The sequence below is a fragment of the Saimiri boliviensis genome, chromosome 3 (assembly GCF_048565385.1).
Source record: "Saimiri boliviensis isolate mSaiBol1 chromosome 3, mSaiBol1.pri, whole genome shotgun sequence".
In the NCBI taxonomy this organism is placed as follows: domain Eukaryota; kingdom Metazoa; phylum Chordata; class Mammalia; order Primates; family Cebidae; genus Saimiri; species Saimiri boliviensis.
The window spans coordinates 139403791-139431774 of record NC_133451.1 but is presented as its reverse complement, the minus strand read 5'-3'; the positions used below and the strand labels follow the sequence as shown (position 1 = coordinate 139431774).

At 34.5% G+C, this 27984-nt stretch overlaps 1 protein-coding gene across 4 annotated transcripts in view; it reads right to left on the bottom strand.

Moving 5' to 3' along the window:
• The window catches only part of LRBA (LPS responsive beige-like anchor protein), a 746578-nt gene that overhangs the window by 79169 nt on the left and 639425 nt on the right, over positions 1–27984 (bottom strand). For all 4 annotated transcript variants that reach the window (XM_074396837.1, XM_074396836.1, XM_010338615.3 and 1 more), the window contains one exon: positions 9914–10081. In XM_074396837.1, the coding sequence (XP_074252938.1) occupies positions 9914–10081 (168 nt within the window). The remainder of the gene's footprint in view (positions 1–9913; positions 10082–27984) is intronic.

The window sequence follows — 27984 nt, the reverse complement described above, 5'->3', positions numbered from 1 at the left end:
TACAACACTTTGAATTGTGGTTGCATGAAATCTTAACTTATTGTATTCAATATTCCTAATTTACTATATTGCTACAACCACTGTAATCATGTCCTACTCTTAAATCGCACTACAGTCACAACAAAGATTCTTGCGCCACCTGCTTAAAACAGGCTTACAGACCACGCCCCCAACTATTTAACAAATGTTAACAATGCTATAAATACTAATTGTGTTTATGCTTTCTGAAAGATTCACTGCAGCCAGTGTTCTGCAGCAGTGTTGGAGCTGAAATGAGCTGTTGACTCCCACCAACAGAGTGATGGAATTCTAAGCCAAAAATGCTTTTCCTTGGATAAGATATCTGATTTGCTACTGCTGTCATGAAACTGGGGTCATGTAAACTTAAACACTGCTGCTGCTTCTTTTGGAAAACAGACCTCAGAGTGATTACACATAGCTAAGACAGCATTTGGAAGGATAAATTTGGAAGAGGGAAAACCAACCACTGACACTAAACACAACTTAGGGAACATTTTCAGGTTTTACTTTCATGTTGAGGTCACTTGTATATAATAATTCTTCAAACTGGGCAATATCGCAGCTCTCCCCCTTCCCTAGTTATCAATGCAAATAGAGTGGAGTTCCATTTTCAAAAGGAAATTTAAAACTTTAGTTAATTTCTGAACTCACATAAACATAAAACAATGTATTTATGTGAAAAGTAAAGGAGAAAATAAAACTTTCAGAGGAAATGTAGCCAGTATTTATGACAAAGTACAAGATGAAAAAGCACAGATAATATTGTTCATATTAAGGTTGTCTGACAGCAACATCTACCTGCAAGTATCTTTCAGCCTTTGAACCCCCACCCCTTCTTCCAACCTCCAGGTGCACCCTAAGGTCTGCCCTGGTATCCCCTATGCAACAACTGCTCCAGACTCTGCTGTGTCTGTACTTTCCCTTTTATCAAAACCTACTGTCCAATCTTGTTCACAGCCACATGATTGGAAAGGATTTATTTTATTTTATTTTTTTAAAAAGGATTTGTAACCAAATAAATTAGCTCTAATGGTAGAATTTCAGGCATTCAGAAAGGATGATAAGTTCTGTAGCAAAGGCTTTTTTTTTTTCTTTACATACACATCAAATTGTATCAAGAGGAACTTATAGCTAGACATGAACATGACTCTGATATTAGTTAACCAGAGTTAACTAATTTGAGGATGAGAGCTTTCTAGTGTCTCACTTTATACTTTATGTATTCTTTAACTCTTCAAATAGTTAACATGTACTGTTTTGATAAATACATTTTAAAGCACATTGTATAACTAATTATACACACAGACACACAGACACACACAAAGTAGTGAACCCAGAGATCTAGAATTCATGAAACTTAAACCAAAAGCCTTCTTGCTTTTAGATAATGACAAAACCCACAATTAACAGTGATATATTTAAGATATTTTCCCTCAAAGTAGAAGTGTTGTGTTCCCCCTCAAATATGATGGGAAAATGAAGAAATAAACTCAAATGTTAAAAAAGTATGAACCCGCCCCCACCCCGATAGCTCAGTGGATTAAATAACAAACATAGAAAATTAAGAGATTGGAGGTACTCTGATTTCTGAGTGAGATAAAAATTAAGAAATTGTAAATTTCTTCATCCCTGTCAAAGTTACATGAAAATAATTATGGACAATCAGTATCCTAACAACATTGACTGTTGAGAAAGAACATGACCAAAACCCAGAAAGTAGTAACAAAAGACCTCTGGAGAGCCAAAAAAAAAAAAAAAGTCAGTATCTATATCCTCATGTTAACATACATCATTTGTTCAAATTTTCAAGAAGAGGCTTTTTTCCCCTGAAAAGGGAAAAAAGAGTTGTGTTTGGCTTTTTCTCCCTGATTTTCAAGAGACATAATTTTTTAAAATATAGAAAGGGGTAAATTAAAGAATTCTATGATCTCTTTAACCAAAAATAATGACCATGAACATTTTGGGGTCCATAATTCCAGACTTTCCTTATGTATTTGTATTTTACAGTTATTTAACATGATCTGTTATTCACTGTAATATGGCAAAATATACTTTCATGATAATACATATAGATCTACATAGTAACATCTTTGATGATATACAGTATTCCACTGGGTAAATTTACCAATATTTGATTAACTAGCTCTCTACTGGATATTTATGATGCTCCTTTTTTTTTTCATTATGATAATATCGTTTGGCTGTGTCCCCACCCAAATCTCATCTTAAAGTGTAGTTCCCATAATCCCCACTTTGTGGGAGGTAACTGAATCATGGGGGTGGTTTCACCCATACTATTCCTATGATAGTGAATACATTCTCATGAGATCTGATGGTTTTATAAGGGGTTCCCTGCTTCGCTCGGCTCTCATTCTTCTCTCTCCTGCCACTTTGTGAAAAAGGACATGTTTGCTACCCCTTTCACCAAGGCTGTAAGTTTCCTGAGACCTCCCCAGCTGCGTGGAACTGTGGGTCAATTAAACCTCTTTCCTTTAAAATAACCCAGTCTTGGCTATGTCTTTATGGCAGCATGAGTATAGACTAATACATATGAACAACTATATAACATTTGTTTTCACACTTGGTCAATTATTATTTTTGGTTAGTTTCAAGTAAATAGTGCATGAACATTTTAATAATTGATACAGATTGCTATAATGATTCAGCCTATTTTCAACCTCACCAAATATATGACAGTGTCTGTTTTCTCATACTGTCACCATTAGAAATTTTTATTATTTTTAATCTTAGATAATCTAATGGACAAAAATGCTATTGTGTGTTCAATTTAATGTCACTGATTAATAGTGAGGGTAAACTACTTCTCTTACTGGGTCTTATTATTTGCCCAGGCTGGTCTCAAACTCCTGGGCTTAAGCAATCCTCCTGCCTTGGCCACTCTAAGCATTGCAATTACAGGTGTGAGCACCATGCCCAGCTTAAAGGCTTTTCATATATGACTTGCATTTCATCTTTTGTGAATTATCTATTCCTGTACTTTATTATTTGTTGTTGCTTTAGATGTACAGAAACTTGAGTTTTCATGTAGTTTTATACATGAATATATTAATTTCCTTAGTGATTTTTAGTTTTGATATTAGACTTACAAAGGCCTTCCCCTTCTTGTAATCAGGAACAGAAATGTCAGTGTGACAGGACACACCAATGAGAAAGACGACAGATGACATGAGATCAGAGAGGTGTGCAGGGCCAGATCATGTGAGTTAAGCAGATTTTATTTTGTTTGCTGTGAAACAAAGTAAGGAAGTGACATGGTCTGACCTACAGTTTCAAATACCACTTTGGCAGCTCTGTGGAAAGTAGACTGTAGGTACACAGGGATAGAAAAAGGTGACCTGGTCTACTAATGTTAGTCCAGCGGGCAGAGGAAGATGGTGGCTTGAACTAATGATGAACACACATGAATGCTTTCCAAATATGTTTTACAGATATGATCAGCCTAGCTGCTCTTTTGAGACAGAGTCTCCTCTGTTACTCAGGCTGGAATGCAGTGGTGTGATCTCGACTCTGCAACCTCTGCCTGCCAAATTCAAGCAATTCTCGTGCCTTAGCCTCCCAAGAAGCTGGAACTACAGGCGCGTACCACCAGGCCTAATTATTTGTATTTTTATTTTTGTAGGGACACAGTTTCATTATGTCGCCCAGATTAGTCTCAAACTCCTGGCCTCAAGCAGTCCGTCTGCCTCAGCTTCCCAAAGTGCTGGGATTACAGGTGTGAGCCACCTTGCCTGGCCTATCACCAACTTCTTATGCTCTCCCTACCTACCACATGATTTTTACAAGTAACAGAGCCAAACTGTGCTCTTTCCCACATGCTATACTCTCTGCTTTGAATGTCCCTTCCATTTCTTTTCCTTCTCCAACTTAACTCAAATTTCTTAAGGATTATGTTGAGAGAGTTGATACTTTCTTAATCTGGGTTAGAAATGCCTCCTTTGTGCTTCCATATTCAGTGAATGTCACACTGCTACATACAGACATATGCATATTTGTGTATTTAAATATATGTATATTTCTTACCTGCTAAACTTCATCAATGAACTATTTCTCACTAAGATAATAACATCTAGATAATGACCTTTCAACTTCTGAATATTGTAAATAGCATTTATATGAAAATTAATGGATGAATTCTGGATAAGTATATAGAACTGTTCTAGAAACCATGCCTCTAAATGCAATTATACTCTAAATATATTAATTTAAGAAAAATACTTAAGTTAAATCTTTTAGGAGGGAAAATTATTTTATAGAATATTCAACCCATGTATTTACTTTGTGGATTTGTACTTTAAGACATTTTTTTCTTAGTAAAAAGAGTTATTCTTACTCATATCTGACCCTGAGTTCAAATATTCCAATTTTTATTTTTTGAAAATTTATTCTTTCCTTGGGTTTTATTTTTTCAAAAATGGGATTAGAAAGACCTAATAAGACTGTGTTTGAAAGAAAAGAAGTGAATGAGCCAAATCAAAATCAGCAGAATAATCAGAAAATGACCAACTTTTATTTATTTGTCTATAAAAGAATATATGTAATATTGAGGAAACAGAAAAGTTTTTTAAAATGTTAAAGGCAAGGAATAAAGAAGAGTAAACAGATAAAGATAAGAATATATTCTTAAGTTGGGGGTCACAAGATAGTTTTTGAAAAATTTGCGTATTTGCCTGAAAAAGAATTCTTTCTGGTGTGTGATCTATGTAAATGCAGATATGGTTGTATATTGATAACCCAGCTGTTTTCTAAAAATTAAAAACAACATAAAAGTTTAATGTGCTGCAGGCTGTTTCTCTGATTACTCTTCCTTCTTCTTATGGTTAGTATTCCTATCGTTTAGCGCTCTTTTTATACAGAGATTATTTTTATGATCACTTACTATGCCATATGTATTAACCATTCGTTCTAGAATAGAAACCTTCTCAAGAGGAATGGCACTTTTCCTAAAATAGTAGGTGATTACATGACTTGTATGTAGACAACTTGCCTCTGTATTACTGTGTGAACATATTTCTAGACTGAATTAAGTGCATAGGCGTGAGTAGAAATAAGTAAAAGTATAGCTACAGAACAGAAATTAGTCTAATTTGCTTTTGATACTGGAAAGGTAGAAATCTATCCTTGTACCATGACTGTGGTTTTGCAGAATAATGCTTTAATATTGATCAAGCAGACAAACAAATGTGCTAATATTAATGATATTAAAGCACCTTAGAGAAACAAGATTCTGAAGAAAAGAGAGGCATGGCCTGGAGGTTGCGGTGGGGAGTAAATTAGTAGAGGGCAATAGTGAAAGTTTCACAACTGGCATGAGGCCTGTGACAAGAATTGACTTGGAGGTTGTCCCAGCCAGGGAGTTGCAGGTACGTTCTTGGCCGTGGGGAGAGCAGTAGGAGCTAACTCTCTGGTGCCCTTCTATAGCTGAACTCCAATCCCAAAGTTTTAAAAGAAACACTGTTTACGAACACAGAGAGGCAGTCACTAACCATCCTCTCTAACAGTGCTCTACCCTCACAGCATTCTCTATCACCTTACTCACTTCTGTTTTCTTTATAGCACTTGATACAACTGAAATTACAGTCTTTAAATTTTATTTTCCGTGTGCCCCGTTAGAATGTGAGCTCCAGGAAGGAACGTACTTTGCCTGTCTTGCTCATCTCCACATTTTCTGCATCCTGAACAAAGTGAATATTTATTGAATAAATGAATGAGTAAAGAATGAGAATGAGAATAAACTTTCCCAGGTTATCGGTCCCTTCCTGCATTTCTTATTTACTCAATCCAGCCTAGGTTCACGTTTTATCTTTTCCATAATATCCCTTTAATAGTTTCATCAACCACCCTTGCACCTTTGATCCTTTTTTATACATTTCACCATACTTCCAAGGCAAACCCCACCTATGTCTATCTTTCTCCTTCTCTCTCTCTCCCCACACATACACACATGCATATGTGCGTGCACACACACACACACACCCCTCTCTGTTTAACTTTTTCTACACCTATTCTCCTAATGTTGAAAACACAGAAAAACAAAATTGAAAGAAAGTTAAAATTGTTGAGCAGCATCCATTAGCATAAATATTATCTCATCATTGGCACAAACCCTCATAAAGAGAGTCTTGTTGCCTTTCCACCTCATTCATACACATTTACTTATAAAAGTCCCCATGCTACCCGTCTACTCTTCAATCTGAGACGAAGCTCTATTGTTACCTCCTGTTCAGTGCTTATCTCTCTCTATGCTCTGGGTTTTGTTCTTCTCCACTTTCACACAGAGCTTGATAGTGCATTACACGCTTTCCCTCCTGCATGTCTGACATGCTTCTCTCCTTTTGGATCTTTCCCATTAACACAGAAACACAGTCCAATATTGACTCATTTAAAAAAAAATTCTCCTTTAGAGTAACTGCTGATGCATACAAACATTTCTTTTTGTGGTGACAAAAATGCTCTTAAATTGAATTGTGGTGAACCTTGTCCAAATCTGTCAATACACCAAAAACTATCATATGCTTTAAATGGGTGAATTGCAACATATGTGAACTATATCTCAATAAAGCTGTTAAAAAATTCTCCCTTAAATTATTTTCTCTATTCACTGTCTTCATCTCCCATTCATAACACAATCCTCTACCTTCTAAGCTATTGCTCTAAGATCACCAAAGATCCCTTTTAAAAAATCAGTCAGCACTTTTAGTTCTTATCTGTTCAATCTTCTTTCAGATTCTAAACACACATATCAGTGACACGGGATCATGTCACTAACCTTCAGTGGTTCCCTACTGCCTTATGATGCAGTTAAAATTATTTTGTAGATAGGGTCTTACTCTGTTGCCCAGGCTGGAGTGCAATGGCAGGATCATAGCTCAATGCAGCCTCCAACTCCTGGGCTCAAGCAATTCTCTCATCTCAGCTTGGACTATATGCATGTGCCACCATGCCCAGCTAAGTTTTTTATCTTTTTGTAGAGATAAAGTCTTGCTATGTTGCTCAGGCTGGCCTTGGACTACCAGACTCAAGCCATGCTCTTGCCTTGCTTCCCAAAGTACTGGGATTATAGGTGTGAGCCACCATGCCCTGCTGAAAATTATTTTTTATGGCACTTAAGGCTTTTGGCTCCTGTGTGCCTCTCTCTCATCTGTTCATCTTCAGTTCATTCCACATACACCATATTCTCTAGCCATCTCTTTTATCTATGGGCAGGAAGGGTATGCAGTTGCCTCTGTGTAGGTAACTTTTGCTCATGACTCTAGCCAATGATCTTATTCATCCTTCAGTATGGAGCTCCAGCCTCTCATTCTCCAGAAAACATGCCTAAATTCTGTCAGTTTGGGCTTAGACCTATCCAGTGCTTGTGCATGCATACATATATTTATCTTGGTACTGAATTTATCAGATTGTATTATATTTGTTTACTTATACCTATTTTCCCATTAGATAGTGAACTCTAACTGAGGGAGGGCAGGCACTTGCCTTTCAACTCTTTAACTTTATTAAATGATTTGGGTTTAGTAAAAGGTTGTTGAAAAAATGAATAAATTAACGACCTACTCATGTTTTCTGCTTTTTTGCCTCACAATGAACTCAGCATGCATCCACAAGGAAATGATCTCTAATAACTTCTCTAGTGGTAACATTTTATGATTCTTTCTATGATATAATCAGTAGTTCATCTTCCTTTTATAGTTGTGTTTTCTAACCCAGGGATTTAACTGTGAGCAACATAAGGGAAGGAACTAACACTTGCTGAGCACTTAGGAGGGGAAAGGCTCCATGCCAGGTTTACATGCATTATATGTCCTCTCATCCTCTGTAGAGTGAGCATTATTGTATTGCTTCTATATATAGGAAACACAGTCTGTGGAACACAACTAGTAGGCATCAGAACCATGACTCAAATGCATATTTATTTGTTTCTTTGTTTATTCTGTTATATCACACTCCATTGTACTATCGGATTCAGCACTGGTAAATGGTATGCAAAGGCTTCAATAAAAGATTATCCCTTCCCCACCTTATTTTTGAAACAGGGTCACACTCTGTTCCTCAGGCTGGAGTCATAGTGCAATCATGGCTCACTGTAGCCTTGACCTCCTGTGCTGAAGCGATCCTCCCACCTCACACTGCCCCCACCCCCAAGAGCTGAAACTAGGTGTGTGCCACAATACCCAGATAATTTTTAAACTCTTTATGGAGATGGGGTCTCACTATGTTGCCTAGGCTGCTCTTGAACTCCTGGACTCAAGTAATCCTGACTTGGCCTCCCAAAATGCTGGGATTACTCGTGTAAACCACTGAGCCTGGCCCCATTTATTTTAATGACATTCAGAAAGCTTTGTGAATTAAATGTGCATATTTATTTTAATAGTGCTAAGTAACAAAGTAATATATTCTCATTTCAAGAACATCAAATACTTACCATACTTAGAACGTCACAGGCCATGTGTATTTAAGGAATGCAAAAGCTAATATAGAATATATATTATATGTATGTCTATATAATGTATAATATAAAAATAAATTAGGGTGTGATGAGTGGAAGACTATCCAGTTAAGGCTTAATTTTCTCATAATTAACTACTTAGGGTTGTAGTGAAGAAAAGGAAGTCAAAGAAACTTAAAGCAAAAGTTTTAATGGTCTTTAGCAAAAGTTGATCATAAAAAATAAATATAAAAAAATAATTTGGTATGATGGTTCTTCAAAAAGTTAAACATGAAATTATGACATAATCCAGAAATTCCATTTCTGGGTATATATAGCCAAAAGAATTGAAAGCAGACACTTGAATAGATGATGGTCACATTGTTCTTAATAGCCAAAAGATGGAAACAACCCAAAATTCCCATTGATATATAAATGGATAAACAAAATGTGGTATATACAAACAATGGAATATTATTCAGCCTAAAAGAAAGGAAATTGTGATACATTCTACAACATGGATAAATCTTAAAGATATTATGCTAAGTAAAATAAGCTACACACAAAAAGACAAATATTGTCTGATTCTTCTTATATGAGGTATTCAGAGTAGTCAAATTTATAGAGATAAAAACTAGAATTCTAATTGTACAGGAACTGGGGGAGGAAGGAATGAGGATTTCTTGTTTAATGTATAAAGAATTTCAGTTTGGGAAGATACAACATTTCTTGAGATGGACGGTGGTGATGGCTATACAATGTGAATGTTCTTGATGCCAGTGGACTGTAAACTCAAAAATAGAAAAATGGCCAGGGGCAGTGGCTCATGCCTGTAACCCAAGCACTTTGGGGGGCCGAGGCAAGTGGATCACTTGAGTTCAGGAGTTCCAGACCAGCCTTTTTGGTAAATGCTGCATTTGCCAAAACCATCTTTTAAGTGTTTTACTTGAGAAAATAAATGAAAAAGAATAAAACAAGTTCAATAACATCTAACAAGTTAGATGACATAAGAAAGATTTGGACTTCAACCCCCACCAATTAACTTCTACATGGTTATATATGTCCTTAGGTATTGCAAGTAAATATGTGTTTTATCACATTTCAATAAATATATGCTCATAATCATATCTCTTTGAAGAATTATTACTATTTTCCTATTATTTTAAATCATGTGAGTAACCTCCAAAGATATATAAAATTATAAATAAGATTACTGATACCTTAACAGGTTCAAATAGAAAGAGCTGTCATTTTATATTGGGTCAAACACTTTGTTGGAAAGAACCTCTGGGTTCAAGTTCCTGCTAGGTCACTAACTGAAAGATTATTCTTTATATCTGGTTTCAGTTTCTTCATCGGTAAAATCAAAGGATCGGGGAGGTGTTATCTAGCTCCTTCTAGTTTAAATATACCTGCCTGTAAGTTGCTTTCTCAGTTCAGATAACTTACCTCTCTCAACACAGGATCAGTTATTGAATTCAGATTGACAGCTCCTTCATAGGTCAAGTAATAGAACACATTGAGGGCTCGGACAGCCTCTGGTCCTTGCTGTTTATAGCCAAAAATGAGATCAATCCATTGGTGAAGCTGGCAGGAAACAAATTCACTCTCCAGGGCCTGAAAAAGGGTATAGATTGTATTACTATGCTGAATTCATTTTTTAAAATATAGAGAGACATTTAGAACATGCAGTAAAGTTTAACACTAACTTTACTTTGAACAAAGATTTTTTAAAAACAAAACTTATGGTCAGCTACAGTGGCTCATGCCTGTAATCCCAGCACTCTATCACCTGAGGTCAGGAGTTCTCGACCAGCTTGGCCAACATGGTGAAACCCCATCTCTATTAAAAAAGCAAAAATTAGCAAGGTGTTGTGGCACACTCCTGTAATCCCAGCTACTGAGGAGGCTGAGGCAGGAGAATCACTTGAACCTGGGAGGCAGAGGTTGCAGTGAGCCATACCACTGCACTCCAAGCTGGAAGACAAGGGTGAAACTCTGTTGAGAAGAGAAGAGGAGCAGAAAGGAAGGGGAAGAAGGAAGGGGAAGAAGGAAGGGGAAGGGGAAGGGGAAGGGGAAGGGGAAGGGGAAGGAGAAGGGGAAGGGGAAGGGGAAGGGGAAGGAAAAAACTTATCTGATGTTCTAGTTTCTACCAGAATCTGTCCTTTGTTTAAATTAGAGGCTTTCCAGCACTTGGCATAATGAACTATAATAATTGCATAACTTTCAGTATTCTTCTACTGTACTGAGAGCACTGAGGACCAGGACTGCGCCTATCTTGGTCACATTTGTAACTCGGGGCCTGACAAGTACTCAATTTATGCTTCAAAAAAGAAGGCCATACAAAGACAAAGGCAAACACTATTTTGGGAAACCAAATGTGAAAATGTTAAAAATTTACTATCCATTTGAAATATTTATAATTTTTCTAGAATTAAAATATTTTATAGTCTACTTCAACATCTATAACCAAATTAGTTAGTTATTTTGATTGAATGTTTATGCTAACAAATTAGATCTTGTGGGGGATACTTACAATTACTGAATTATTATTCTGGGTATGAATAGTAAACCTGACCAAATATTTGATGCTATTAACATAATAGTGCCCAATAAATATTGAATGAACATAATCAAGTATTTGGTTGAGATGCTAGGCACAAGATCCACTTCCTATCCATCACTATATTCCCAGTTACTAGTGTTGTGCCTAAAACGTAACATGCCAATAAATGTTTGCTGAATTTAGTTACATTATAAATCCTAAAACTTTTTTAAAACTTAAGAGATTTCTTAAGAAAGTATACTTCTGAATACTATTTAATATTGTTCAAAATCATTTCAACATAAAAGTTTAGTATTATAGACTAGTTTAACAATAAATAATTATATTAAAATCAAAAGGTGTTCAAACATAAACTCTGAAGCTTAATTCAAAGTATACAATAATCCCCCTTCATCCACAGGGGTATGTTCCAAGACCCCCAGTAGGTGCCTGAATCTGTGGATAGTACCAAATCCTATAGCTACATGTACTATATTTTTTCTATACATAAATACTTACGATAAAGTGTAATTTATAAATTAGGCACAGTAAGAGACAACAATAACAACAAAATTGAACAATAACAATATACTGTAAAATATATACTGTAATAAAAGTTATGTAAATGTGGTCTCTGTCTCTACCACAAAGTGTTTGATTGTACTATACTCACATATTTTCAGACCTTAGTTAAGCACAGGTAACTAGAATTCTGGAAAGCAAAATGTGGATAAGGGAGAGACTGCTATACCAAGTTATATCTGGTATCTTGTTAAAATTGATTCTTATTTTTAGAGTAGTAAGACTGTGATTGTGAGGGCTTGAAATTTTTAGTATGGCTTGCTGCTATGTTATAAGAGATCTGTTGATTTTAAAACAAACATACCAACTTGTATAGCAAGTAACCAAAGAGACATTAACCCATCTTGTGACAGAAAACGTTTCTATTCATTTACATGTGGACACTGTGTAAAGATATCCCTTATTTTATTTTATTTATTTATTTTTTTTTTTGAGACAGAATCTTGCTCTGTCACCAGGCGCCAGGCTGGAGTGAAGTGGTGCGATCTTGGCTCACTGCAACCTCCGCCTCCCGGGTTCAAGCAATTCTCCTGACTCAGCCTCCTGAGCAGCTGGGACCACAGGCATGCACCACCACGCCCAGCTAATTTTTGTATTTTTTTAGTAGAGACGGGGTTTCACCATGGTCTCAATCTCTTGATTTCATAATCCGCCCGCCTCGGCCTCCCAAAGTGCTAGGATTCCAGACATGAGCCACCACGCCCGGCCAAGATATGCTTTATTAAAATAAGTGCCTATGAAAAAGAAATGTTTGTAGCTAAATACAAAAAATATTTATTTTAATATTTAACACAGCTTTATAATATATCACAAATATAAAATTTTAAATATAAGTTTGTAAATAAAACTCTGGGCAATTCTCACATTCCAAAGTATACCTTAAATGAAATAATACCTTAAAAATATTTAGCTAATTTCAATTAAGAAAGTTACTGTTTTAGATATCTCTTATAAAATACATTTATGAATTTATTAAACAGATATGAGAATACAAAACTGCATCATATTTTACTTGAAAGAAGAGAGAAGCTTGTGATAACTAAGTAAATTCCTATTTCAAGTACATAAATTCGAAAAAAAATCTAGGAACTACTAATGCAAGTTACACACAGAAATGATACTTTGGTTTCATTAACTTAGAGCTTGGGTAGGGATGGGGTTGGGGCGGGTAGGCACATTTACAATGATACATACAAACAGCAATTGTCTTAATTTGTGTGCAGTGCACTCCACACAAAAGCCCTAAATATGTTCAAATTAGAGCAAGCTGCTTGATTGTCACTGCAGTCTCATGTCACATTAATGCATGACAAACATTAAACCATACACTTAAATGGCAATTTATATCATTTAAATGTTTACTGCCAGACTAGCTCATCACTCATTTAAATGTGACTTTCTGACAGCTAATTTCAGTTAATTTTCTCCAATTCACTTAATTAGAACTTTCAATCAGGGAAGGACCTATACATATCTTCAAGCTTACATCCTTTTTGGTGGCTGTTTGAAATCTGAGTTCATAAACTGCCGAAAAGCTCTACTATAATAGATTAGCATATAATATCTCTGAGTTTACAAAAATGTATAACTATATGAAGCAAACTCACAGTATATACTCTTAGAATCTAAGAGTATTTATTTATATAAATAGTACTCTCGCCAGTAGTTTAAATAAAAAACGTTTAGTTCATATACGCACACTATTGAAACAATAAAAAAAACCCTGCATCCAAGCTAATTAAAAATTAATGATTTCAAAATTGTTTAATAAGATAAAACAGTCAGGAGTCTCCTGAGTGTCCATGGTGTTGTGATTTGAGATCATAAAATTCTAGAAGGCTCAGCAAATGACAAAGTCCAAATGAATTTTCTCAATATTAAAGCTCTAAAAACTAGGGCAATTTTATTTTATGTGTCACCAAACAAAGAACTGTTGAGTTTTCCTTATGGGTGACTACTTCTTTATGCACACTCAAAATGGTAAAGTTGGTTAGATTTCGATGCTTAAAGCTTTGCATCTTAATACTGCATCAGAGTTTTAAGCAAAAATGTTGAAAGGAAAGATACTGTGTGCTCATATCATGCTGCAAACACACATGCAGAGATCACCACAATGCCATGGTTCAGACCTTGCTTTACATTGTCACAGGTCAGTCCTTAAGGAGTTGACCAGTAATTCATGGAACTATTGGCAAAATCACTTCCAGAGGTTGATAAACACGTTACCTTCATGAATAAACTTTAAATACTTTCTCAAACACTCAACTAAAAATTTTATTAGTCAGCTTCGAGCATTTCTTGCAATATACAATGCTTTTAAAAGGGACCTAAAAGAACAATGTGGTAAGTGTAACAGAATTCCAAGAAGTTTCAAAGTTATTTCAGTACAAAGTCAGTTCAGAACTTTAACATCCTTTTGTTACCAGTGAATTACAACTGCCTAATCAGTAGTAGGTAAATGCACTTAAGGCTCGAGGGAAGAGAAAAGGACAGGCAGGAAGAAATTAAGGAAAAAAATACAAACAGAAGAAAATTCAAAATGGGATACCCCGAGGTTGCCTTTTATAACTCCTATTTTTAAGATCTAAAAACATATATCATAAAACTTATATTAAATCCCTTTTGTATATGTTAAGATTTTAAAAAATACTCTTCATATATATAAAATTCTCATTTAGGTCCACATTTTTAGTCACAAAAAAATGAAAACATGCCAGTGGAATGCTGAGCATTTAAGATTTTTCAAAGCCTTCAAAACCGACAGTCCTCATTAAGCCTGGAGTTAAATATGGTTTGCAGCTAGGGGATAGTAACATTCTTCCCATGCTGCTCTCAAACCTAACCAATCAATTGTTAGTACTCCCCTAGCAGGCTGCATACATCATTTACATCCAATGTGTGCTCTGAGTAAAATTTATAAAAAAGAAAATCCACTAAAACGTCCAACACAATACAATAATATTCAACTCATCTGAGTTATTATAAAATAAATCAGTGACTAATGTCCAATTGTTAAGGATCAAATAAGACCATGAAAAGACTATCATATGAAGTCTCACACAAATTGTCAACCCAATCCAGGGGGACTCATATTAGTGTTGACAAACTGTCTTGGGGCTGATATCTGTTTTTTTAATAAGATCTATTAGGCAAAGACTAAAAGACTTCAGATATGCTAAAAAGTACAGTACACAGACATCATATACACTTATTAGTAACTTTCATTTGTTTGGTCTGCATATAGAATATCAACAAATTAAAGCTTTAATACAAAGGTAATAGTAAATTATTCATAAACAGGTTTGTATAACTGTGTCAGAAATAATTACAATGTGTGTGTGTGTGTGCACGTGTGTGTATATGTATGTGTCTGCATGTTATGTTTAGTAAATCTCACTGAAAGAACACAATCAATGTTTTCCTGAAACTAACCTACTTAAGAAATAGATTATTTCTTTAGGAAAAATATTACATAATACTATTGTTGCTTTCTATAGTAGAGTCAAAAAATATGATAACATATAGAAATAGCCAGCTTTTTCCAAGAAACTCTATGCTATTTGAGAATAAAAATTCCAAACTAAAAGGCATTAACCATGTATTTAATGTACACATGCATTAGTGATACACTAGCAATTTCCTTTTGTTTTCAAAAAACCAAATTTTTGGTAATGTAAAAATTATGTAAAAATCAAGAAAACCAATTTCAACTAACAAAGGAAATTATTAGATAATTGTTTACTTCAAGACCAAGAAACCTTATTTGTTTATTATTTATGTTTCTCATACTTGTCAGTCCTAGCTTAATGGTAACATTTACCTACTCTTTGGCTAAACATTCTCATACCACTCCATTAAAAAAAGAAACTAAATAAAAACTAGCAATATTTATGAGATAAATGATTTTTATAAAAAAGTAAATAAAAAGATCAAATATTCCTTATACACTTTTTATAAGCAGAGAGAAATAAGTCTAGGCAGCCCAGATACACATTTCTGTACACCTGTGCCACTACCTCCAATCCCAGGCTTCTAAAAGGACCAAGATACAAAGCTTCCCAGATACAAAATGCCATAGCTGTAAGTTTCGAATGAGAAAATGAAAATCACTGGTTAACCCTCCTAAGTTGACATACATTCACTTATAAGATGTATTTAATCATAGTTATAATGAATGAAATATTCATTTTGTAAAATTTTATTTTACTTGTAATTAAGAGTCTTAATTCATTTGAATATAGATAACAATATGTTTTAAAGGAAGTCATGTTTAGATTGGCAAGGTGGTAATATACAAAGTTATAAACTTGGAATTTTAAGTATTTTTCATTTTAAATGTAATACGGCCTTCTTCCTATACAAACACATACACACACAGATTTAAAACGAACTGGTCTGTTATGTTTGCATGTGCTGGATTTCAAACACTAGTGGTAATGTTTCCTTAACATTGATATATGACCTTTGTAATTTACATTGAAGAAAGCTGTTTTTTTCAGCCTAATTAGAACTGTTTCAAATTTTCCTGCTAAATATATGATATAAAGTCCTTTCAACTTTTTTATTCTAAAGTTTCTTTCCATGTCAACTTTGTTCCAATCAAAATATGCTTTGAATTAAATGATTTTGATTGAATATGTGGATCACATTTCACTTCTAAGATGTAAAGTCCAAAAAGGAAAAGTTTAGCCTGTTCAAACAAAGCAAGAGCAGCCACTTTGCAGAAAGCTATTCACATTTAAGAAGACTGACAAATTGTTTGTGTGCACCATTAGGTCTAGTTTCTGCAATAGTTGCCAGATTTCCTGTCTCCCTAATAAGATGCATTAACTCCTTAAATGCTGGCTCTGAATCTGCAGTGAATCTGAGTGACTTTAGCAAATTTTAATTTTGTCTAAAGGTAAATTTCCTTATTTGAAATAAATCCAAAGAAAAGAAAAGATGTTGTTAACTCTGTTGCATCAAAATTTTCTAACAAAGGTAACAGAAAATTAACATTTTTTCATAATGGATGGATATAAGTTCAGAATACAAATATATTTTCTAAATGGGACTTGCCGGAAGTGACAAATTCAAATCAATCCTCATTTTTAAAAAAATGCCATCAATTTAACTAATTTAAAGATTGCTTCTTGAGGTAAAACACAATGGAAATATTTAATAAACTGAAATCCATTAATATGAGCATGAGTTTCCTCCATACTGATTATATATAAATCACAATGCTTCAGTGTTCCGCTATTAACCTTAATATACATATATATATATATATATATATATATATATATATATATAATGTGAAACAAGCTTTATATTATTTACAAAGAAAAGTTTGAGAGCTTAAAAATATGTGTGAAGCTGTGACATTAAGATCAGTAAGTCATGATGCCAAAGAAGGTAAAAATGGACAATGAAAGATTTAGGGAAAAAAACTGTGGGATGCTAAGAATAAAAATTGTAGCTGACAGTTCTAAAAAATGAAATTTAGTCAACAGCATATTGAAGTTCAGCCTGAAAAGCAGATAGAAAAATCACTAAAAGGGGTTTTGTACTTTTAAACTGCCCTTGAACTGTTGGGCAGAAGAGATATTTTGAGCCAGCAGTACACAGTTCATTTCTACATTTATATCATTACTAAAGAAAAGTGTGAGTTAGTATCGTATCTTGATATAACCATCAAGCACTCGTGCATCTTTTGGCAGGAGAATCATTCTGTCTACAATTGTTATTGTGTAGTTTTAAATGGACTAGTCAACCAGCTGTTATATATTGTACACACTGAAGGCCATGTTTCCTTTGAAATTCATAGTTTTAATCTCAACTGAAGTCTGTATTGCTGTGTGCCAAGATCAAAAGGATTAGACAAACTTGTACAATTACCTTCCTTTTCAGAGAGATGATTTTTTTTTAATTTTAAAATACTCCTATATACTGACATTTTATCCAACTATTTTCTTTAGAACTACAGAACATTAAAACATTTAATTAACATTTCAACCTTAGGTCACTTTTCATCTAAAATCTAGGAATTCACAACATACAGCTATGTTAAACTAATTATAGTATAACACACATAGGGATATGGAGCTTTTCAAAAAAAAAAAAAAAAACCTCTCATTAAAATGGATGGGAAACAATTATACCTGTTTCTTTTATTTGTTTGCATTTTGTAAGCCTCTGTTCAGAAAGTAATTCATAGAGCTTACAGTGATGTATATGCAGCAAGAAACATTTAACAAAAGTGAGGCAATGCAAAAATAAAAATAAAAAGGAGATATCATATAAAGACCATGCCATGAAATTCCAAATACTCGTTTTAACAAACCTATACATGATGAGCCATGTATTTGTTGCTAAGCTTTCTAGCAGGCAACATAAAGAAAGAAACACAAACAATTACAGGAGTCAAAAATGACCATAATGTAAAAACAAACCAGATGGCCTGGAAAAACACATTATTTCTATTCCTGAGATAAGAAATTCCTCTCTTGGCAATATGATGGAATCCAGGTATGTAACCCTCAGAGGGACTGAGTTAATCCTGGGATAGATTTAAAGTATAGACAAATGGGGAGACCACATATTCTTTAGGCAATCTTGCACAAACATTATTTCTCTTTGGGGGGCTTTGAATGGTAGGTTCTAGATTGCACTTCCTGACAAGTACCTGGAATGCAGCCATTTTATTTTGTCAGTTAAATGCAGAGCTAATATTCTTCAATAACAGGTAAACTGAGTCCCAGGACTAATAACCTCTTAAGAATGTGAAAAGCATAAGGAGAAGGACACAGCCTGTCTGAAAGGCAGGCTTCCCATCACTTGGAAGGTAGACTAGTCTACCTTAAAACAGGCCCAAAGGTAAACTTTCTCACATAGATAAACATGCATCAAAAACTTCCAGATTGCAAACATGATGCTCTAATATTTATGAATATTACAATGTTTAAAACAGGTATACTAGATGTTCAACTCTTTAAAAAATTGTATCCCTAGAAATTTAATGTTGAAGACTGTAAATGGCTGTTACATTTTCTAAGATAAACTAATTATAAAAATAGATGTAAGTAATTAAAACATTATAGTGGTCAATCATCTACCTAGGTATAGAAAAATGAATAGGTTTTCTCTTCAAAAGCCATCACAAAATGTATTAATTTACTGTATGAACTGGAGGTTTTATATTATATAGTTAGTTACAAAAGAAAGAAAAACAAAATTAAAAAATTTTAATACCTTCCCATTTGCTTATCCACATAGATCTGATAAATATTAGCAGTCTCTTGCCTTTGAAGATGGCCAGACCAGAATCTCTACCTATTGCCAGATGTAGTTTAATCCCATGAGGACTCCAGGCAAAAACAAGGAGCTGTCTGCATGGCACCAATGATTCCCTGAACTGACTGCCACAAGCTTATACTGGCAAATCAAAATCCTTGGCAAAATAAAACATTTATTATATCATTACTTCTAAGAATATCCAATAAAGAAAAACTTGAATTAAAAAAAAATGCAAAAGTTGCTGAATATAAAGCATTGATAAGTTCAGCCAGGAATCAAATTACATCTGCACTTACTTTGTGTATTCAATTGTATACCTGTATATTATATAGGACTAAAAGTATACACTCTGCAACTTTTTATTGGTATTAGCATCTCTCTCATCTATTAATTAAAGAAATATTTATTGAGTGGTTACTACTGGTGTTGTGCTAGACTCTGGGTATACTGAAATTAGACATCCCTTTAGAAGAAGAAAGGTCAGCTCCAAGACTACTGTCATAGTCTAAGTGAGCGGTAGTGAGAGCCTTAATCAAGAAAGTAGCATCAGGAGTGAAGAGGGGACACATTTCAGATAGATACAAGTTATTACTTAGAGTAACTGATTACCGGTGTGGGGGTGAATAAAAGGGAATTTAGGGTGATAAGTCTGGACCTTAAACAGACTAGAGGAGAAATCGTTTATGTAGTAGATTAGTTGAGTTTTGAACTTAGCATTAATATTTTGGACTTTCTTTTATAGACTTGAAATTAACCCTAAGCCTTTGCTTTGTCTCTAAAGCTGAGAATTATAATGGAAGTTTGTATACTATTAAAGTATTAAAATATGCTCATGCTCAATAGTGGAATGCCCAAGTCAAAAATATTCTGTGTAACAAAATCACAAGGATTTTATACCAGTGCTGTCCAACAGAAATATATGCATGCCATCTATGCAATTTAAAATTTTCTAGTAGCCACGTTTTAAAAATTCATTATATATATATATATATATATATATATATATATATATATATATATATTTTTTTTTTTTTTTTTTCTTTTAAATGAGACAGGGTCTTGCTGTGTTGCTCAGGCTGGTCTTGAACTCCTGAGCCCAAGCAATCCTCTTGCCTCGGCTTCCCAAAGTGCTGGGATTACAGGCATGAGTCACCATTTTAAAAAGTAAAAAAAGGTAAAACTGTTTTAATGACATGGCAATATTTTATCAAGAATATACAAAATATCCTTTCAACATGTAATCAACATAAAAATTATTTTTTGTTAAATCTTAGAAATCTGGCACACGTTTTACACTTAAAATGGACAGCACATGTTAATCAGACTAGCCACATTTCAAGTGATCAACAGCCACGTGTGACTAGTGGTTATCATCTGGACAGTGAAGATTTATTCAGTTCCAAATATTGAATCTGCATCCAAATTTTGATACAAGACAGAATGCAGAAGTTAGCAATACTTAACACTTTTAAAATACACCTTATCTTACTGAAAATAAAGATAAACCTTACGAAGTACAAAGTAACTGCCACACTAAAATGACCTTCAATGCAGTTTTGAAGAGGCCATTGCAATTCTCAATGCCATGAAGAATGGCTATACCTTAGGAAATGACAGCAGAAATATAACATCTTCAAGTGTGAAACAGACATAATGTCCTACAGTGTATATTCTTCAGCCACTTATAGATATCTGAAGAAATGTGGCAGCATCTGAAAGATAGCATTATGACTATCCTCTACCCTCTAAACAATAAAGGTAAAAGGGCGAATTCTACCAACTATGTTGTCATCTATAAACTTTCCATCCTTAAAGGTCCTTAGTTAGAGTTCTTAAATTTTGGCTACTCATCTCTATCAGTTATGTATCCTAAGAATTACCATCTAGCCATAGACTACAGCTTAGTAACAGGACATAATCTTTGCTGAAAGTCAGATATACGAAATTTGTAGATAACGTCAATATATTTGTAAAACTCATAAAAACGCTTCATTTTAGTAGCAGATAACGAGTCTCTGTCTACTCCTAGAGATTTTTAAACATCTATAATAACACTCTGATTTCCAAAATTTAGGGTCTGATTCTTCCTGCATTTTCAATGGAATAATGATTAGTTAATAGAGTAAGTCTTTTAAAGTTATTTTTAAGTAGCCATGAATACATATGCAACATGAGGTCAACAAGAGACTTGTTGGAATACTTAAATACCTTTGTTATTTGTGTTTCTTTACCTCCCTTTCACTTCTTAACTAGTTTCTCCGCTTCCTGTTACAGGCATACAAATGAAAATGTTTTTGCAAAGATTACTAACCGTCTGAATCCAGTGAATGCTCATCTTTTCTCATTTCGCCCTCTGCATTAAGGTGTTTATTTCTCTCTTCTTCTCGCTTGACACTCTCTCTCCAGATTCTCTTTCTACAATTCTGATTTTCTTATTCATTTTCTTCATATAGGGTCTTTTTCCTCTTACTTTTCAGTGTTTATTCTCCTAAAGATTTAGTCCCAGGCTCTCTACTTCTGGGATAACCCAGGCTAGATGAGCCACACTTCAATTACTTCAACCAACAATTACTACCCTCTCTGGAGTTTCAAATCCAAAATGCCAACTGCCAATTACACTACTTTTTTTGGTGTGCTTCACGTAACTCAAACTTAATATATCAAAAACCAAATTAATAGCACTTCCTCCTACAGTTGCTCCCTTTCTTGTTTTTCTGGAGAGGGACTAGGTCCTTCATCTAGTCAGCCATTAGGAAATGTGGCAGTCATCTTGACTTCTTTCTCCTCTCCCCACAAAACTTTATCTAATCAGACAATAAGCCTCCTAAATATCTTCCAAATTCATTCTTTCTTTTCCTTTCACTGAAACTACCTTTGGTTTCATGCTTCATTATTTCTTTGTTCAATTATTCTATCGGTATCTAAACTGTTTATCTCTAAAATTTCCCTCTTCAATCCCTCCTCCATATGAATTACTGTCCAAAACCTAACCAACTCACTGCTCTCCTTAAAACTCTTCTCCATTCCCTAGGACAGTGGATCTCCAAACACACACCAAAATTAGCTGGAGAACTTGCTAAAACAGAGATTGCTGGACTCCCATCCAGTCTCTCTTTCAGCAGACCAGGGACAGAGTCCAAGGATTTGTCCTTATAACAAGATCTCAAGTTATATTGATGCTGCTCATCTAGGAACTCCTTTTGGCCACCACCTCCCCGAAGAAAAAAGTCCGTACTATTTACAAGGCATTAAAGATTTTCGTATAATCTGCCTCTGGCCATATATTTCCATATACACCACCCACAGTTCTCTCAAACACATATTTCAGTCTACCATCTGAATTAAGTTTAGCTCATGTGGCTGCATGCAGTGGCTCACGCCTGTATTTCCAGCACATTAAGAGGCCAAGGTAGGTGCATCACTTGAGCCCAGGAGTTCAAGATCAGTCTGGCAGCCTGACAGCTTAGGCAACATGACGAAACTCCATCTCTACTAAAAACATAAAAAATAAAATAAAATAAAATAAAAATAGCAAGGCATGGTAGAGTGCTTGTAGTCACAGCTACTTGGGAGGCTGACATGGGAGGATCACTTGAGCCTGGGCAGTTGAGGCTGCAGTGACCTGTGATTGTTTCCACTGTACTCTGGCCTAGGTGACAGAGTAAGAACTTGTCTCAAAAAACAAAGCAAAACAAATCAAAAAACAGTTTAGCTCCTGTACTGTACTATAACCTTTATGTTTTTCTTCACACCACTTCTTACATCTGTAATGTCCATTCCATTATCTTACTCCCTTCCTGGCAAATCCCTATTCATTCTCGAAGACTAAGGTTAAACGTGGGTTTCTTGGCTAAGCCTTCCTCAACCTTCCCCAGTCTTCCCAAGAAACAGAACAAGGCATTTCCTTTTTTGGTCCCAGAATATATATTTATTCTCTCTCTTTCTCTCTTTGCATCTCTCTATATATAATGTTAAATGCTTTCATGGTAACCTTGCTACTCCTTCGTGGTATATATTACAGGTATCACATTTATATTACATGTTATCACAAGTTATATATTTATTTATGTTTTAATTTATTTATTATCTATCTCCCTTACTAAACAGTAAATTCCAAAAGGGCAGGTACTATATACCATCTTTCTCACTGCTGTATAACCAGTATATAGTAAGTACTCACAAAATATTTGTAGAATGAATGACTATATCACTTAATCTATTTCTCTAATTAGTTACTGTCGTGTCTGTCTGGTTCTCATAATGGCAGCCCCAAAGGGCAGGTGTCACAGTCTTCCAATTTTGTGATCACAGATCTAATTATCCAGGAGGCCACTAATACATGTCTGTTGAATGAATGAATGGCATTTAAGAAATTCTTCTGATTTAGCACAATTCAATGTCTATGCTGAGGGACTATGATCTTAAAGCACTGCATAAGAAGCATGAAATTGACCATAGCAACTTTACTTGGTTGATACAGTGCTGGTTTGGCAGAGTTATAGAAAATGTGAAGAATTTCTGTGATTACTAGCCACTGCAAAATGAGCTGTCTGCAGTTTGTTAACAATACAATCAAATTTGAGGTAGAATGATTACATGGGAAGAAAAAAAAGTGAAGAGGATATTAAAGTATCATCTTTCCAGGTTTTATTTTCTCTTCAATAGTGTCCAGAAGACAGATGCAAATGATATCCATAATGGACTTGACAAAAGCTCAAGAAAGTCAGTATATTACGCAAAGAAAATGCACCTAGAGGTCAACTTGGGAGAAGTGCACTGACCAACTAAACCACCACCACACTATAACAATACCAGCAGCACTGAACATTTAGTGAGTATTTATGCTGTGCCCAGTTTTATGCTAAATGTTTACAAGGATTATTTTATTTAATCCTTACAATAATCCTATGAGATAAGCAGTACATTTTTAAAAGCTGTTTTACAAATGAAACTAAAAATGCTTAAGCAAATTGTCTGATGTCATACAGCTGGTAAATGTCAGAGCTGTGGCCTGAACCCCGATTTCCCTAACTCCTAAAAGCACATTAGCCACAACACATCCTTTTGAAAAATTCCATTGTAGAATGGTATATGCCAAGGCCGCATTATGAAAACTCTAAGAATATGAAGCCATTACATAACATGGATTATTTTTAATTGGTTTCACATATATCATTTAGAAATACTAGTAATAAGTATTGCTGAGTATATACTAAATCTGGTGTGCCATGTTGATGGGGAGGCTTTATTTATACATTTTACTCTTCTCTCAACTGGTTTTTTGCTTTGACACATGCATTTTTCAAACTAATACTTTCACCTTGTATTACAGCTTATTTTTCTGTTTTATTCACTGGAATGTGAACTCCTAGAAGGTATAGGTTATAACTGTATTCCTGGAACTGAGCATATAGTAGATGCTCAATAAATATTTACTGAGCTGGATAAAAATTTATACTCTAGGCCTCTTTTGCATTAATTTAACCATACATTCATTATAATGTTTTATATCATAATGAAATATCATAAAATATATATACACAGAAAGAGAAAGAGTGTGTGTGTGTGTACATAACAGAGAGAGAGAGAGAGAGAGAGAGAGAGAGTGAGAGAGAGAGACAGAAACAGAGACAAGAGACAAAGACAGACAGAGAGAGAGAGACAGAGAGTCACTTTGCTATCCTGGCTGGAATGCAGTGGTGTGAACACATCTCACTGCAGTCGCGATATCCTGGGCTCAAGTGATCATCTTGCCTCAGCCTCCCAAGTAGCTGGGATTACAAGCATGCCACCACACTCAGTGAATTTTTGTATTTTTTTGTAGAGACAGTTTCGCCATGTTGCCCAGGCTGGTCTCGAACTTCTGGATTCAAGCAATCTGCCTACCTTGGCCTCCCAAAGTGATGGGATTATAAAAGTGAGCAACTGTGCCTGGCCTCATTATGATATTTTAAAAATAAATAGCCTTTAGAGCAAGACAGAGAATGATATAAATATATTAGCTGTTAATTTCGAAGACTCTTACTAAAGAAGCAATTTAGTAAAACAAATAAACAAAAAAACTATTTTAGGAATAGCTAATAGCAAGAGTTCATTCTGCAAATTTATGAACATCCATGACATTAGCAACTTATAAAAATGTGATTTCATGTATTTTAATTTCTATATTTTGTTCTGACACAGAAACTGATTTCTTTAAATCAAACTACTGTGCAGAAAGAACAGAGAAAATTTCTGTTATTTCCTACTTAAATATTTTCATATAACTATGTAATGTGATTATATGTTTCTGTTAATATTTGGAAAATATCTTAAATACTTCCAGGTAATAACACTGCTCAAACTATTCAACATAGTGATTAGATTTTTATTTTTTTAAAAAAGTATAGCACAAACATTATTTGTTTTTGTGATTCTAAAATCTCTTAAATGTACCATTTGACAAATGCTTTTAAATTAAAATACTATAGCTGATAAGAAAAAACAATGTCAAAGAATAAGGCTGTTCCAAGATCTTTTTTTTAAGCTTTTCAGAGAACCCCTATGATACCTGGTAAGACACACTAGAATACCATAAAATATGAGTTGGAATCACTATCTTTATTAAATTAGGAGAACTGAATAAAGCATTTAACTGTATTCACTAAGAGTTTATTTTCCTCCTTTGCTGTTTAAAATATAACTCTTCTTTGTAGAATGACTACCATTCAACTCATAGGATGCAATTATAAGGTCAGAATCTGGCAAATATATTAGAAGTAATCCAAGCATTTAATTTTTTCTTTAATATAAGGTGAAAAGACAAACAGCATGGCAAGAGTTAATTGAAACATTTCTCTTTGAGAGACTGCATTGAGGAGTGGGGGCTGGTGGATGGTGGGAGGGGGGAGCTAGGCCGAGGGATGAGAGATGCAGAGTTAATCAGGGAGCAAATCCAAAGCCAGGCATGGATAGGCCTCACTAATGAGCCTCAAGTACCCTGCAGTGGTTTTCAAACTTAACTGGCTTCAAACGATGCCACCCCATGACAGAATGCAGCTAGCCATAAGAGGAGGGTGATTAGAATAAATGACTGGAGTAATTAACTCTGATGTGAAACCACCTGATTGGAAAAGAGAAGCCAAGAGCTATTTAGCTGATGGTCCTCCACTAGAAAAAGGAAGCTTTCCCTTTCTCTTGTGTGGGTGTTCAGTTAGAACTCAACTCTTTCAAGTAGGTATTTGGTAGCACTAATGAAAAGCAGCTTTCATTCAAGGGCCTCTCAAGGGCCTTCCCATTCATTTTGAAAGGGGAAGAAAATAAAAGCTTCAAAGTAGAACTAATTTACTTTACTCCCCTACCTCTTAGTGAATTTTGCATTAGTGAAGTCTGCATTAGTATTTATGCTAACAAATTTACCTCCAAATAATGCCATCAAATACTAAAAATTTTATTTATAGAATAACTAGATATTAAGGCTAATTAAAATTTTAAAGATTTTCCTTTCTTTAAAAGTGTTTTACTTGAAAACTAAACTTATAATTTATAATTGATTGTTGATTAGATACAGCACTTTCTTTACCCTAGAATAATGGAGAAGTAAAGCATAAACACGGTACATCTGTTTTTGAAGAGAAACCAGAGAATAAGATTGAGGTAAGGAAAGAGAGAGTACATATTTTTGCAAAAAGACAGCTTTCTTACAGTGCAAATTGAGCCAAAGAATCCACCACACTCTCTGGCCTGCTTAATTTCAGGAATTACAAAGACTTGGGGGCATTACTGCCTGCTGTTTTACAAGTAATCATCAATTCATCGGGCCAATGTTGTTCTGTACCTGCTGAGTTAATGTTCCTCGGCACACCCCTCCCCCCAAAACAGGTTCACAAGCTGCCCAGTAACAACTACAGTGTAAGTAGCACATGTAACTTAGCAAATGTTTATGCCGAAACTCGGATTTATTTGACAGCTTTACACCTTTGGGCATGATATAATTAAATGTTTTGACAGCTAAACAAAAACTGTATAAATTTAAAAGCTATTAGGAGCTCGGCATCTAGAATCAAAATGAAGTAATTTGCTTATACCCTAAGCCACTTTTAGTAATGCATTCCAATAAAAACCATGAAGAGAGGGATAAATGTCTATACAAATGTTTAGGCTAATTTGTTCATATTCTATGAAGAATATTCTCCTTATGTTGATAATAAATGGCATATCAAAAAGGCAACATCAACACATTTAAGATTATCAATATAATTCCTAAACTTTGTATCTGGATATTTTCTGTATCTTCAGAAACGGTAATATTAAAAAGACACAGACTAAGAAATAGTATATTACTGTATTTTTAAAATGTCACCATGTGCTACATAAAAAAAACTGAAAGCAACACAGAGACAGTGAAGGATCCTTCAAACTCAGTCATTAATAACTCAAGGGGGTTAATTCTCATTCTCTCAGGGTGCCAGGTTCCAGATTATCACAGTATGGATGCTGCTGTGGTCCTCAGAGATTTCAATTCTCACTTCATAATACCCCCCAATTCACAGTTTACCTTCAGAGAAAACTACTGTTCTTTATCTGAGCTCCAGAAAATGTTCCCATCAGTGGTATTAGACACAAGATTTAAAAACTCAGATACTTCTCTAAAAAGGAAAAAGAATACTATCAAGCAAAACTGTCCATGAAACTATCATTTTCTACAAAATGAAAGGTTGTTTTATATCCACCATGTGGCATCACATTATCACTCAGGACAGCACATACCTAGTACTGGCTAACAGTCTAACAAAAGTTAAATTTAAACAATATCTAACTTAGAACATTACTGAAGCATTTGCACGCTATGGATATATAAAAACATTTAAAATTTACTTTTCATTAGGTAACCATCTAAGGAATACTGTATCTTCACTACAGGTAACAACGATCAGTTGTTTATTTAAAAAAACAAATCACTAAAATGTTTGAAAACCAGTCTACTTTTCGTGTGGATGTTTATATTTCTCCTAATCATCCTTCTTGGAAAGACAGTCCTAAAGGAAGAAAATACTGAGAAGTAAATCCTGTTTAACTTACACAGGGTGATGTCAAGTAATTTAAAAAAACATATTCTAAAAAGAGCTTCTTAATG